General features: G+C 41.5%; 1 protein-coding gene across 3 annotated transcripts in view; it reads right to left on the bottom strand.

Annotated features, from left to right (window-relative positions):
- Positions 1-172: 172 nt before the first annotated feature.
- Positions 173-12,426, bottom strand: part of LOC135899985 (uncharacterized) — a 31,025-nt gene continuing 18,771 nt past the window's right edge. For 2 of the 3 annotated variants that reach the window (XM_065429401.1, XM_065429402.2), the window contains exons 4-5: positions 10,021-10,331; positions 173-7,226 (exon numbers count right to left, since the gene is read on the bottom strand). In XM_065429401.1, the coding sequence (XP_065285473.1) occupies positions 6,937-7,226; positions 10,021-10,331 (601 nt within the window). In that variant the 3' untranslated portion in view covers positions 173-6,936. The remainder of the gene's footprint in view (positions 7,227-10,020; positions 10,332-12,426) is intronic. The other variant, XM_065429403.1, reaches the window with a different exon arrangement.

The following is a 12,426-nucleotide window of genomic DNA, read 5'->3' as shown; positions in this document are numbered from 1 at the left end:
AAGGTAGTATAGCAAGCGTTAGTTGATGGTTTCAGTAAGACCATGGCTATTACTGTTAAGCAGTGTCAGTTTGCATTATAACTGGAACAGTATCCATTACTTTTCGAACGTTAAAAAGCCAGGCCTCTCCGGTGTATACATGTGAAATAACGAACTCAAAATTGGGCACCGAGAAGCTTTATACATACTTTATTGCAGATATTAACAGTAATCACATCTGTCTCCTCATGACAGCTGTTGCAACCATTCCAAGAAAACAAAAGATTGAATTTAAATAAAAACATCTGAGAAAGCACAGACTTGCAAATCAAAGATGTTAATGAGTCAAATGCACAAACCAGTTCTATAATGTAAACTGTTGGTGTCTGAATGAAAATTAGGCAGAGATGCTGAAATACGTGGTGAGAGAGCATCTTTGTAATGTTGATGCTTCCAGGCATGTGTGTTGAATATATTGATATATTAAAACACAAAACTTGCAGTTACTTCTTAAGTCTTTATGTTGGTCTCAACACAACAGCCAGACCCTTTAGTTGGTCACAAAAGATGAAGGTGCTGTACACAGCTGCAAATATCTACTGTTATAATATACTGGGTGTGCGAGGTATTTGAGGACAATGACATCGCCAAATTTCAGACGAGATTCGGTATACTCGTTCCAAATATTTTTCACTGTTTCTTTTGCTGCTTTTCTATTGAGACTACTAAACAAAATCATCCTCAGCCTCAATTACTGCCTGAATTCGACTTTAATAATATCTATACATTCCGAGATAGTGCACATAGATGTTAGGCAATGCTTCTACAATAACAGGCATTAGCAAGTATTTATCGTAGTGTGGCTGTTTGTTAGTCTTTCTCTCAGCGACGCCTGCCATACATAGCGGCCTACAGGTTTAGGTATTCGGAACTAGGATGCCATATTGAAGGTGACATTGTCGCTGAAGTTCGCAGCCAGATGTTCTTGGGTGGTGCAGGCATTACGGGCTCAAGCAAATCCGTAACTAAGATGTGGGGCCTAATAGAATAGTGCACAGGAAGCTTGTTTTTGATTCTGCCACCTGAAGCTGATCGTAAGTAGCCATAATAGACTTTTCAAGGTTCTCGCTCATCATGACCTTCACATGCTGGAGAAATTAAACCGTCTGTATGGTGGCTGACAGTGCTTAATTGTCTTTGTCTCAGCTGATAATTGGCCACGAACTCTTGTCTCACCCAGAAAACAAACCATTTCACAACATTCAAGGCGGTGGTGACTTCCAAGTCGGCATGCAAGGTGACTAGGGCAAGGCACTGCTTCGTCTCCAGTGTCGGACTGAACGCTGACACCCTGGAATGAATGTGCTAGATAGGTCACAGAGGGGTTGGTGTGGATGATGTTAAGTGTCTAGACAGACACAATGAGAAAGTTACTGTCTATGGCAATTCAAAGCTGTGTCCTCAGATACCTTGCACATCTGGTAGACATGCATACAAGAAATGTGCCAAACGAAAATTCATAGAACAGCCTGCAGGAAAATCTCCCCTTTTCGTTTGAGGTGCTGTTTTCAGGTGAGTGGTGCAATACACAATGCCACATAGGAAAAGGTTAACTTTTAACACTTGGGCCTGTGAAAATTCCCTAAATTTTTACATACACTGTTTACAATTAAATATTATCCACAATGTTATGCAAAGAATCTTGCTCAAAGAATAAGGCACCTCCCCTTAACCAATTAATCCGTTTTTAAACCTAATCATTAGAATGCATGATAACGAAAAGAATACACAAAATAGTATGCACGGTTTCTGAAACACATGCACTAAATTCTGACAAGCGCAACCCATTTTCTGTAAGCAGGTCAAGTGTTGTATTGACAAGTGGGACAAAGCCTTGGCAATACTGGTACAAGCTGCCACAAGTACTGCTTGGGCCTCAAGGATTAAAAGTTAAGATATCCACCACAAGAGAAAAAAAAAAAGAACAATGATTGTGAAGGCAGCTTGCAGGCTGAAAGTATAGCATTCACAATGGCTTTGGAAGATACAAGAGTGCCTGCACTCTTCACAGTCACTCCAGAACCATTAGGAAAAAACAAAAAACAAAGGAACCATCACCATTTGGCATTGCCCAGGCACATAGTTATGGGCTAGCAATTTAATATTTAATGATTTCATGTGCTTGTGCCAGAGCTTTCAGACATGCTAGAACTTTGAATAACATGCAATAAGCACCCCTTACCCTTCCTTGTAGTTTTGTACATACATAACTAAAGGGCACTCTCACATTGCAAGCGTTCAACAATCACGGAAATGGTGAGTACAACATTGACTATATATACATGGCTTGGCTGATAACGTAGTAATGGGTTCTTTCATATGTTTTTTTGTGAGAGCTAGTTCAATTTATCAAGAAATTTTCACAATGCTGAATACAGCAGCATTTTAAAATTGAAAACAATGGCTGACAATTTCTGTTGAACAGCTTGTTCCTGTAAAATCTCAAAATGGCCTACTGCTACCTTCAGAGATAAAGTTAAATTTAATGGCAAACTAGCCTGAAGAAGGTTGATGTGAAATGCCAGAAGGAACTATATAGCCTGTTAACTCCATCATGCATATTTTAACATCATTCCCATGAAGGTCAAACCATCATGCTGGTAGAAACTTGGTACACACAACCAGCACATTTCTCAAGCATATTTTTGTCAGAAAACTGTGCTGGTAAAGGCAGAAACCAATTTCCAGAAACATAACAGACAGTAAGCAGCACAAGTTGGTCTAGTGAAGCATTTCTGGATGTTCGCCCATTAATTTTCTTTCTCTCTATTCAGTACTTAATTTACAGTTCTTAGTGCACCTAGTTCCTGACTCAGTCAATAATTAAGTGCCAGCATGCACACAATGTTGCTTTCTTTCTTTGTCAGAGCACCTGACAAACTTGACTCTGGCATCATAATTTAGCAACCGTGAGTTTCATTTTCAATTTTCCTTTCAATTCTTTGGCAGATTTATAGACGAAATGGAGTAATACACTTTCCAGGTGGGCAGCTTCAGTGTCACCTCAAGCAAGTGTGACTCAGTGTCACAGTGTCATTCGCTGACATTTAGATGGAAAATTCAGCAACACTTATTGCAAAGCAAACTTGCTCGTATGTGTGTTTTTTGAAAACACACTTAACTCAATCAAGGTGTGGAGATTCAGTGGTAAGCAGGGGTAAAAGAAACAGCTGAAGAAGGCTTTATCACTTCTCTATATTACTACGTGTCCATTACCAGAAAACTAAAATATTTTTTTTTAACAGATGAAGTTTTACATCCCAAAGCCAAGTTCATTCACCCTGTTCAATAGTATATGTGCTTGCAGAATTCTATTAAACTGTCTTGCTATAACCTTAACTGATACATGTAGTTATGTAGCAAAGTCCCGAAGCTACAGAGAGCTGTGAGGGACACCAGAGTAGTAGGTTCCAGAATATTTATCACTAACTGGGGTCTCGTAAATCAGCACCGATAGCTCGGCATACAGGGATTTGTTTTTCCTTACACCTCATGCCCAACGATATGTGGCCACTGCAATGTTATAGGCATCAAATGTGCCCAACAGCAGAACGTCTTTGTTGTTAACACACTGCAGTGTCACTGAAAGCACCAACATGTTAATACGTATTTGCCACATGCATTAAAGCTGAATCTCTCGTGACGCATTCAGTGTGCACTGGCAGTGTTCTGGGTTTGCCAGAAAAGCACTGGACAAATGATAATTCCATCATGAATGACACTGCAGAGAGCAGCTCTCTGCATCTGCCTACACCATGTGAACAGGGCAAAAAATGAACCAGTTTAAATAGTAGCCTATTTGGTCAATGTGTACAGTTGGCAACAAAGAAAACATGATATTGCAGGAGGTCCCTACATATTGTGCACCAGTGAAAAGCAAATGCTACAGGATGTGCTAAACTATAGATATGAGGAGCACAAGCGATTTAAAGATTTTGTATCTGAATAATAGGCAAAAATTTTTTCACAGCGCACCATCATACAATACTCGGATTCCAAATGCACAGAATTTACATTATTGAATTTCATTTGTCGGTGACTGTACTAACAAATGAAGAACTGTGCTCACTTGCAAATGCAATACAGCAATCATTGCATAGCCCTTTACCCTGTCAAATTCACACTGTGGCTAATGCCACCCTGTCATGGCTAGTAAATGCTCTAAATACAAAAGAACGCCCAGAAGACATGTGAAACAACTCACTAAGTATACAGCTTGTATTGTACAACCTGGTATCAGGACCTGCGTGTGCATATTTTTCCTACATCTGCGTCCCTTGAAAAGAGGCTTTACCTTGAGTTCAAATGCAATCTTCGCATTAAAGTGCTATAAAAGAGCCCTTCTAGCGAGTTTGCATGTTGAGAGGTTCAAACGATTCATTAGCATTAAATTCACAAAAATTTCATATCTCCAAAAATGGCTGGTGCTGAGAGAATCAGCCAGATGAGTCCCTCATATTGTTCATGGGATCAACATTGTTGGTCCCATGTGGATTGACTTGTTTATGAAAAGTGCATTAATTAATTTGTATTTTACAGCACAAGGGCCACATGAAAATGCTTTCACTGGGCAACCACAAAACTGATACGAGTATTAGAGAAAAAAGTAACAGGAAGCATAATTCTAATTAACTGATCGAATGGTTGATTGGGTTAACCATCTCAAAGCAACACAACGGGCTACGAGAGCTGTTGTAGTGGGTGGAGGGCTCCCAGTTGATTTTGACCAACTCTGGTTCCTTAATGCGCATCCAAAGTGTTGCAGACAAGTAGTTTTGCATGACGGCCTCCTTGGAATGCAGTTGCTGCAGATGTTGGAGCATAATTTTGATTAACGTCCTTGAGTACATTTATTCATCATCGTCAGCAGCAGCCTATTTTATGTCCACTGCAGGACGAAGTCCTCTCCCTGTGATCTCCTATTACCCCTGTCCAGCACCAACCGATTCCAACTAGCACCCGCGAATTTCATAATTCCATCGCCCCACCTAGTTCTGCCGTCCTCTACAGCACTTCCCTTGTCTTGGTACCCATGCTGTAACCCTAATGGTCTAACAGTTACCTAACCTGCGCATTACATGACCTTCCCAGCACCATTTTTTTCTCTTAATGTCAATTAGAATATTGGCTATACCCGTTTGCTCTCTGATCCAAACCACTCTCTTTCTCTCTCTTAACGTTCATTATTCTCAGCTTATTCCTTTATGCAAATTCTACCAGCATCTCTCCTCTAGCGTTCCTAGAAACGACGTTGTAGTTGGCAATTGCTTGTTCACCAGCCTGCTTTTTCCCCACTTATTATTTAATTATTATTTGATTTATTAAGTACTCACAATAAAAGACAACAGCAAGCGTAGTGAGACGAAAGGCAATGGCGATGTCAAGCAGTCATAGTTTTTCAGGAATAGACTATTTCAGCTCAGCGTTTACAGTCTTCTCTGTACAGATGCATGATCGTCACAGGTGTCACGCGGAACCATGAGGAACGTCAGAGGCAAGTGTCAAGAAATGGTGGGCGTCAAGCGGCCAAAAATCCGGGCAAGTGTAAGCTCTGGTCGCGTGCCTACCACCAACACTGTGGCTTGCTTGCTTGGCTGCTTCGTCGTCGTCTTGCCTTCTTCATTACACAGGCAATATGTAGCCGTGAAATGTAAATGCAACTGCTCGCGCATACAGTGCTTGTGTTGGCTGCAACATACCAGACGTAACCTTTGGTCTGCTACCGAGCTGACTGTGACGATGTATCCACTTGACTTCTTTATTTTCTTGTAGCCAAATAGTATGCTTGCAGCTCATTTCTCTGCAATACCTGCTTTGACAGCATGCAATGAACAGAGTTCCACGTAAGAAGCTCAGCACATGAACTGTGAGCAGAAGATACTCAAATAAAACACCTGATTGGATAATGCTGCTCAACCTGCTTTAAAATCTAAATGCTCTGACAACTGCAGTTTCTGAACAGTTGATATTTATCATTATTCAGCCAAGGAATAATACACAATTTACAGGTTTTGAAATTTCAAGAAACACAACGGGAGGATTAAATAATGACATTTCTTCATATGGTCACTAGATTTGTACTTTTCTTTTAAATGCTGTAAAGTTCGTAAAGCTCAGTTGAGCTGTTGCCCAATGACAGCAGTTCCCTTTTTCCGTTTTTTTGAATGGGAACACCAGATAAATGTCTGGGATGAAGCTTACACTTAATATGGTTCATTTAATGTAAAGTCGGTATCAAAATATGAGGCACGCCATAGCAGGGTTCTCCGGATTAATTTTGACGATTTGGGGTTCATAACGAGCGCCTAAATCAACGTACTAGAGTTTTTGCATTTCGCCCCCATTGAAATGTAGCCACCGTGGCCGGGAGTGAACCCATGAACCTCACCACATTTTCTCAGATAACGTGATCTATAAATTCGATACTGACAGTACATATTGTGTTTATATGCGCTACAACATGACGCAATGCCTGCGATCAACACTTACAGCGGTCCCATAACAACACTATGAACGAGGATGAAAAGAACACACATGGCAGGACAAGTGCTGAAATCAGTGCCAGTCCTACCATATGTGTTCTTTTCGTCTTTGTCCTTGGCGCTATTATATGAATGCTGTCAATATGAACCAACTCTTGCAAATCAAGGTATTGTTGCAACACTTATATATTTGGTACACCTCAATAAATTCAACCATGCAGGCTATATGCATTTGTTGAACACCAGGCAGTTAAATTAAACATGCTTTCTGACTGGCTGAATCTGTGTGCCATAAGATTAGCTGTGTGCTCAACAGCCATACACATAGCAGACAACATATACGGGCAACAATTTCTATGGACTGATAACAATAAAATCGATCCTTTTGATAGGGTCTACTGTGCTGGATCAAGCACTAGTGGATGCCCTGAAAGGTGCTCCAGGACGTGACCTTCAAAGTCATCCTGAGTGTATCGCCGCGGGAAGAGGACCTCACAGATTGGACAAACCCTCTCGAGCTCCTCTTCTGGTAGGGTGCCTTGTGACACTTCTGTGTTGGGGCTGCTTGCAGAGAGCTGCTGTGTGAAGTAGACACGAAAACTTTCATCCGAGGGTCTTGATCCGCTAAACGCTGGCCGGCTGGTACGTTCGCCTTGCCTCTTGGGCTGGTTATCTGGCACACAAACGGAAAGAAGAGTCCGCAGTCTACTGAATTTGAATTAATATACTAAGGCGACGAATGTAGCATGACGCTGTTTTTTTTTATATGTAACATGTAAATATTAACAATTATAGTCAATAAAGCATAACACAAAGCACGTGGTGCTGGCCAGGTAAGGTATATTCCGATGCGTTATTAAACAATATATACCAATACTATAATAGTGCTTCACTAATATACTTTACCTCGGCACTGTGTGTTTTATTGACAATGATCTTCCTTGACCAGACGGGATTCCGTGAGTCCCTCAATTTTATGAACAATTACAATGTGAAATAAGTATGTACAGTGCAACCATGGCCAATGAATTAGAGGGCAAAATGGTGTGCACTAATGCTTGTAAAACAGGGAACTATAAGACTTCTATTTACCATTTAATCAGAACCTGCTCACACCCCTGAATTAAAATTTATTCTGTCTCTGATGGCACTGCGCACACCAACAGGGTATGCATCATACCAGGGTTCCAGGAAGAGCCTCTATGACAACTATGACTATAATGACTAACGTGCCTATTTAGCACCCAGCTCTCTTCCTGTCCCGGCTCCTCTGCGAAAATGCGTCATTCCTTTATGTTGGTCCCTAAACCGTATTGCGCCAAATCACCGACCCAAACAATGAGATGTCATCATTAACTCTGAAATTCATTCGTTTATTTCAGCATTATGGTACATGTACAGCATGCACAAAAATGCTGGGGGCACAGATTAAAAGCCACAGAAGGCTTGACAGGGTTTGTACCTGGTAATTGCACTTTGACACGGGCAAAAGGAAATGTTCGTATGCGACAAGCATACAATGAAAACTATACATGTGAAATATACCACTAAAAGTCTAACACTAAAAATGAAATACTTTACAGCATGACATAAACAAAAATGCAGGACTGCAGTAAACAATGCCAGTGGTTTAAAAGAGTACACAATGTATGTAGTACAATAATCTGTCAGCCATAGTACGAGTCTGTGGCAAAAACCAAATAGTGATTTCATGCATGTCATAAGCAGTCACTCTTTCTGTCGAGTTAGCAAGTTTCTTCGAGTATAGATTGTTTGTTTTAATCTCTTGTTTGTAGCATGTCATTAGTAAAGAATCGTACAAGTCGACAACGGGTATTACGCTTTGTTTTTTACAAATGAGCCTCGTGTGTGCATTATGTGGAGCATTGACAATCAAACAGACGGTCCTTTTTTGTAATCTAGAAAGCCTCAGAACATTGGAAATTGTGGTTCCCCAGACAAGGTAGCAATAACGCAGTTTTGAAAGGAAAAGTGAATTATACAACAACAGTTTTACATTTTCAGGCAAAAGAAAATGCGTGCACGATAGTATACCAACCATGCAAGAAAGGCTGGAACAGATAGAATCAGACTGCGAATCCGGACATGTTTTCATTAAAAGGCATAGCAAACATTTGACAGCAGGAACCACTTCCGATTTCTGATGTACGTACCAAGAAAAAGCACCAAATCAAAGTTGACTTCCTTGGTTTTAGCTCTAAATAAAACTGCTTTTGTTTTAGAGGCATTTATATTTAGCGATTTGCTCATACTCCAGGCATGCAGTTCTGCGAATACGTTATTTGCTCTGGTTCGAATTTCCAATAAATCTGATCCCAAGAAAAAAAAACTAGCATCGTCAGCATATGCTATAAATTGGGTATTTTCATCTATTTTTACTATGTTATTAATATAGACATTAAAAAGTAGAAGCCCTAGGATGCTTCCCTGTGGTATGCCACTGTTTAGGAAGCGAAAGGTTGTAGTTATTCAGTTGTACCTGCTGCTGGCGATAACTCAAGTAGCTTTGCATAAGCGTAAGAAATGCTCCATGGAATCCATAATGCTCTATCTTTTTTAAAAGTGTGGTATGGTTAATTCGATTAAAGGATTTTGAATAGTCAATAAATACTCCAACTACGTAATGTTGATGCTTGAAACCAAGATAATAATGTATGTATGTTCGAATGAAAACAGTGACACACATCAAAGTCATTTTTCGCGATGGGTTCATTTATTTCATTCCTAAGCACCTCAAGCCTTACCAAGCACACTGGTCAAGCACTGTCGTTTGAATGCACACTACTCTAAGGGACATCGGAATGATGCTTTTGCTGTGGGGTGTTAATGTCATGGAAAAGTTTGAATTGAAGACATGTTTATTGCTAAAAGGATTAGCACAAGTAAGAATAATGAAAAACATGGAAGGTTACCTTCTGTTTACAGACATAACTGCGAGACTGCACCTTAAATAAACTAGTTGCAAGTTGCCACCTGTGTATAGTTGTTCACATTCTGTCTTTATGTTCACCTTTATAGCAACAAATATGCCCTTCAACAAATACCTACCAGGGCACAGACAAAGGTCTTTACACTTGCAAGACGAGAACAGCAGCACAGCTGCTGCATCTTGCATGGGCACTGAGGCTGTATTCCAATTTCTAACCTCACAGAAACAGCCCCGGGCCACTCGCTAACAGTATTCTTTTCTTCTCTTTACCTTTTCTAATGTATTGGTTGTTGTGGTGTCTCGTGTCACTTTTTTCATTCAATGTTGCATTAATTGCTGGGATTCCACATGTGAGACAGCCTGTTTCGAAGGTCAAAGTCACATATATTGTAATGACCACATGTGTGCGGCCCTACACACTCATGACATTAGCTAGTTTTGCTAAGGAAGAGATTTCACTCCTGGACATTTCTTGCTCATTGGCTCCAAAACATGGTCACTGCTTTCTGGCTGTGGTTATAACAGCTGTCACACTGTCCTGTGGCTTACCTCTAAGCCTTGCCAGAGTAGAGAGCAGTGCTGCCCTCTGGCCCAGCACCTTCTCCCTGGCTGTGTTAAGCTGCGCAGTCAGTGTGGCAATAAGCCGCATTGCAGCTTGCAGGCTGCTGTCATACTGTCTCGTGTCTTCTTCGTCTGCTCCCTTTGTTCCTCCTCTGCGTGGTTGGTCGTGGCTGAGCAGGGGTGTCCTTGACCCATCGCTTGACGGTAGATCTTCGATGACTTCTCCGCCCAGCTCTTCTAAGCTTTTCATCTCCTGCTGCATTCGGGCCATCAACAACTGTGACATGCCATCCAACGTCCTGCGAAATGAAGCAACACATTCGAAATCAGCCTGTGGCAGTGAATGATACGTCAGCTGCTCGGCTTTGTGCAACCCTTTGTCCGAAGGGGCTCCTGAAGCATGCCGCCCGTGGAGATGTGCTGTGGGGCCTATGTGGTCCTTTTGAGTGTGTTTAATGACAACCATTTAAAAGGACTGCCCAACAATTTAAAAACAAGAACAAAGAAACCTAGCAAAAAATCTACTTTATTTACATCAAATGAGTGGGTGAAGTGTTAGTTTATGCACAATTAATTATTGGAAATGGCTTATGCCTTTTTAAGTGCCACCAACATCATCACTGCCACAATGTTTGGCACCAACAACAAAGTGACATTACATACTTCCACACTATTTGAGCACCTATGGTTTAACACAGCTTAGGTACGACTTCCTGTCTGTTACTAATGAGTGCACAATGCAGCTGTGGTGTCATAATACAGCCCAGACGCATGAGCATGCGCACGCCCCTATGGTGAGAGATAATCCAAGAAATTTGAGGGGGGGGGGGGGGGGGCGGCGCCTGCTCAGTCGTGGAGTGAAATTTGAGGGATGTCAGCCCCAGATCTGGTGACCAGCAAGCTATACCTACCTGTGTTGTCTCCCAGTGATCGCATGCTCACTTAGCTTGCTCATTCACTTTCGTTGGTATTGATAAAATCAAATGTATTGCAATTTAAGCACGACATAATTGTGTACATGTGCTGACCAACATAGCCGCTTTATTATGAGCTGCATGTGGTCTTGTTGCAAGTGCCACCAGCCTCCGATTCGACGGCTCAGCTAGGGCCTGCCGGCTGTCAACGGAGCCGACACGGTGGACGTGGCCTTGTAGAAACATGTCTACGCTGCTCACATAGTTGTGTCTATATTGGCATCTTTTGTTTAAAACAAGAGAGCTGAGCAAAATATTTGTTTTCACTGTATTTGTGAAGTCATTCCAAGCGTCCATGCAGGGGTGCCAGTTTGCTGCTCGCTATTAGTACAATGTGCCCTGAATCGTCGTATGCGGCAAGTCGGACTCCGACGTGTGACGAATTCCATGCAAAATCACATCAGGTGTCTTACGCTATATGACGCTCCGCCAGGCACGTACCCAGGATTTTTTTTCAGGGGGGCGGGGGGGCAAGGTAACTTTTCTATGCAAATGATGGGGGGTACCTTGACTAGTACAAATGTGAATAACGCCCACCATTCGCCATAAATACACGTAAACTCGCAAAATATGAATGAGATAAGGTGTATGCCACAGATACGCCTGTGTGATACACCTCTCCTTTACTTGGCAAACAAAGAACCACGTCAAATGGACTCGCGCAGAAAGAACACTGCCAAGAACCAGCAAAGAAGTGAAAGCGTAAAATAAAGATTCGTTTAGTAGAATAGAAATTAAAAGAACAGCAGTTGACAACAAAGGCACACGGACTGCGCGGAGTTAGGCTACTGCGCCAGCCAATCACAGAAGCAAACAAAATCGTCGTCATGCAGCCTTTTCACAATGACGTCGTACTTGATACCTCCGAAGCGTCTGCTGTTCTTGAAGAGTCTTTTCATTGGCGGAAGCAATGAGGCATGCAACAGACCTGGACGAAATGTGTGGAATCATTAAAAGTCTGCAGTACGGTTCATTTCACTGCTGCGCACGTTTTACTCATGAAACTTCACTGCCAACTGAAGTGAAACTTCACAACAAATAGTTGTAGCAAAGCAAGCATGTTATTCCGGTTCAATAAAGAATTGGGCATTCCCCATTCCATCATAACGGGCGAGGGAAAAGGTATGGAATTGCGCATTAATAATTTTATTTTTGTAGTTACCACATTAGTTGGGTAACAGAAAAAGTTTGAAGTACGAATTATTTGCAGCCTCGTGGAGCAACAGTGGCTGGCGGTTGAGGGCGTGGGCGGGGGGCTTCATTGCAGATTTAAGTTGTATCCGAATATAGTAGCGTTTTTTAAATTAGCTCTGGAAGAATTATACAGAAATATATATTTGCGGAACAATCACAGTTCTTTTGGATCCCTCGTTTTCTACTCTAACAAGTGCCACAATCAACTCGTATTATTATTTGGGAA

This window comes from Dermacentor albipictus, chromosome 4, assembly GCF_038994185.2.
Source record: "Dermacentor albipictus isolate Rhodes 1998 colony chromosome 4, USDA_Dalb.pri_finalv2, whole genome shotgun sequence".
Taxonomy (NCBI): Eukaryota; Metazoa; Arthropoda; class Arachnida; order Ixodida; family Ixodidae; genus Dermacentor; species Dermacentor albipictus.
The sequence above is the reverse complement of the archived record's forward strand: the minus strand, read 5'-3'. Positions and strand labels throughout refer to the sequence as shown.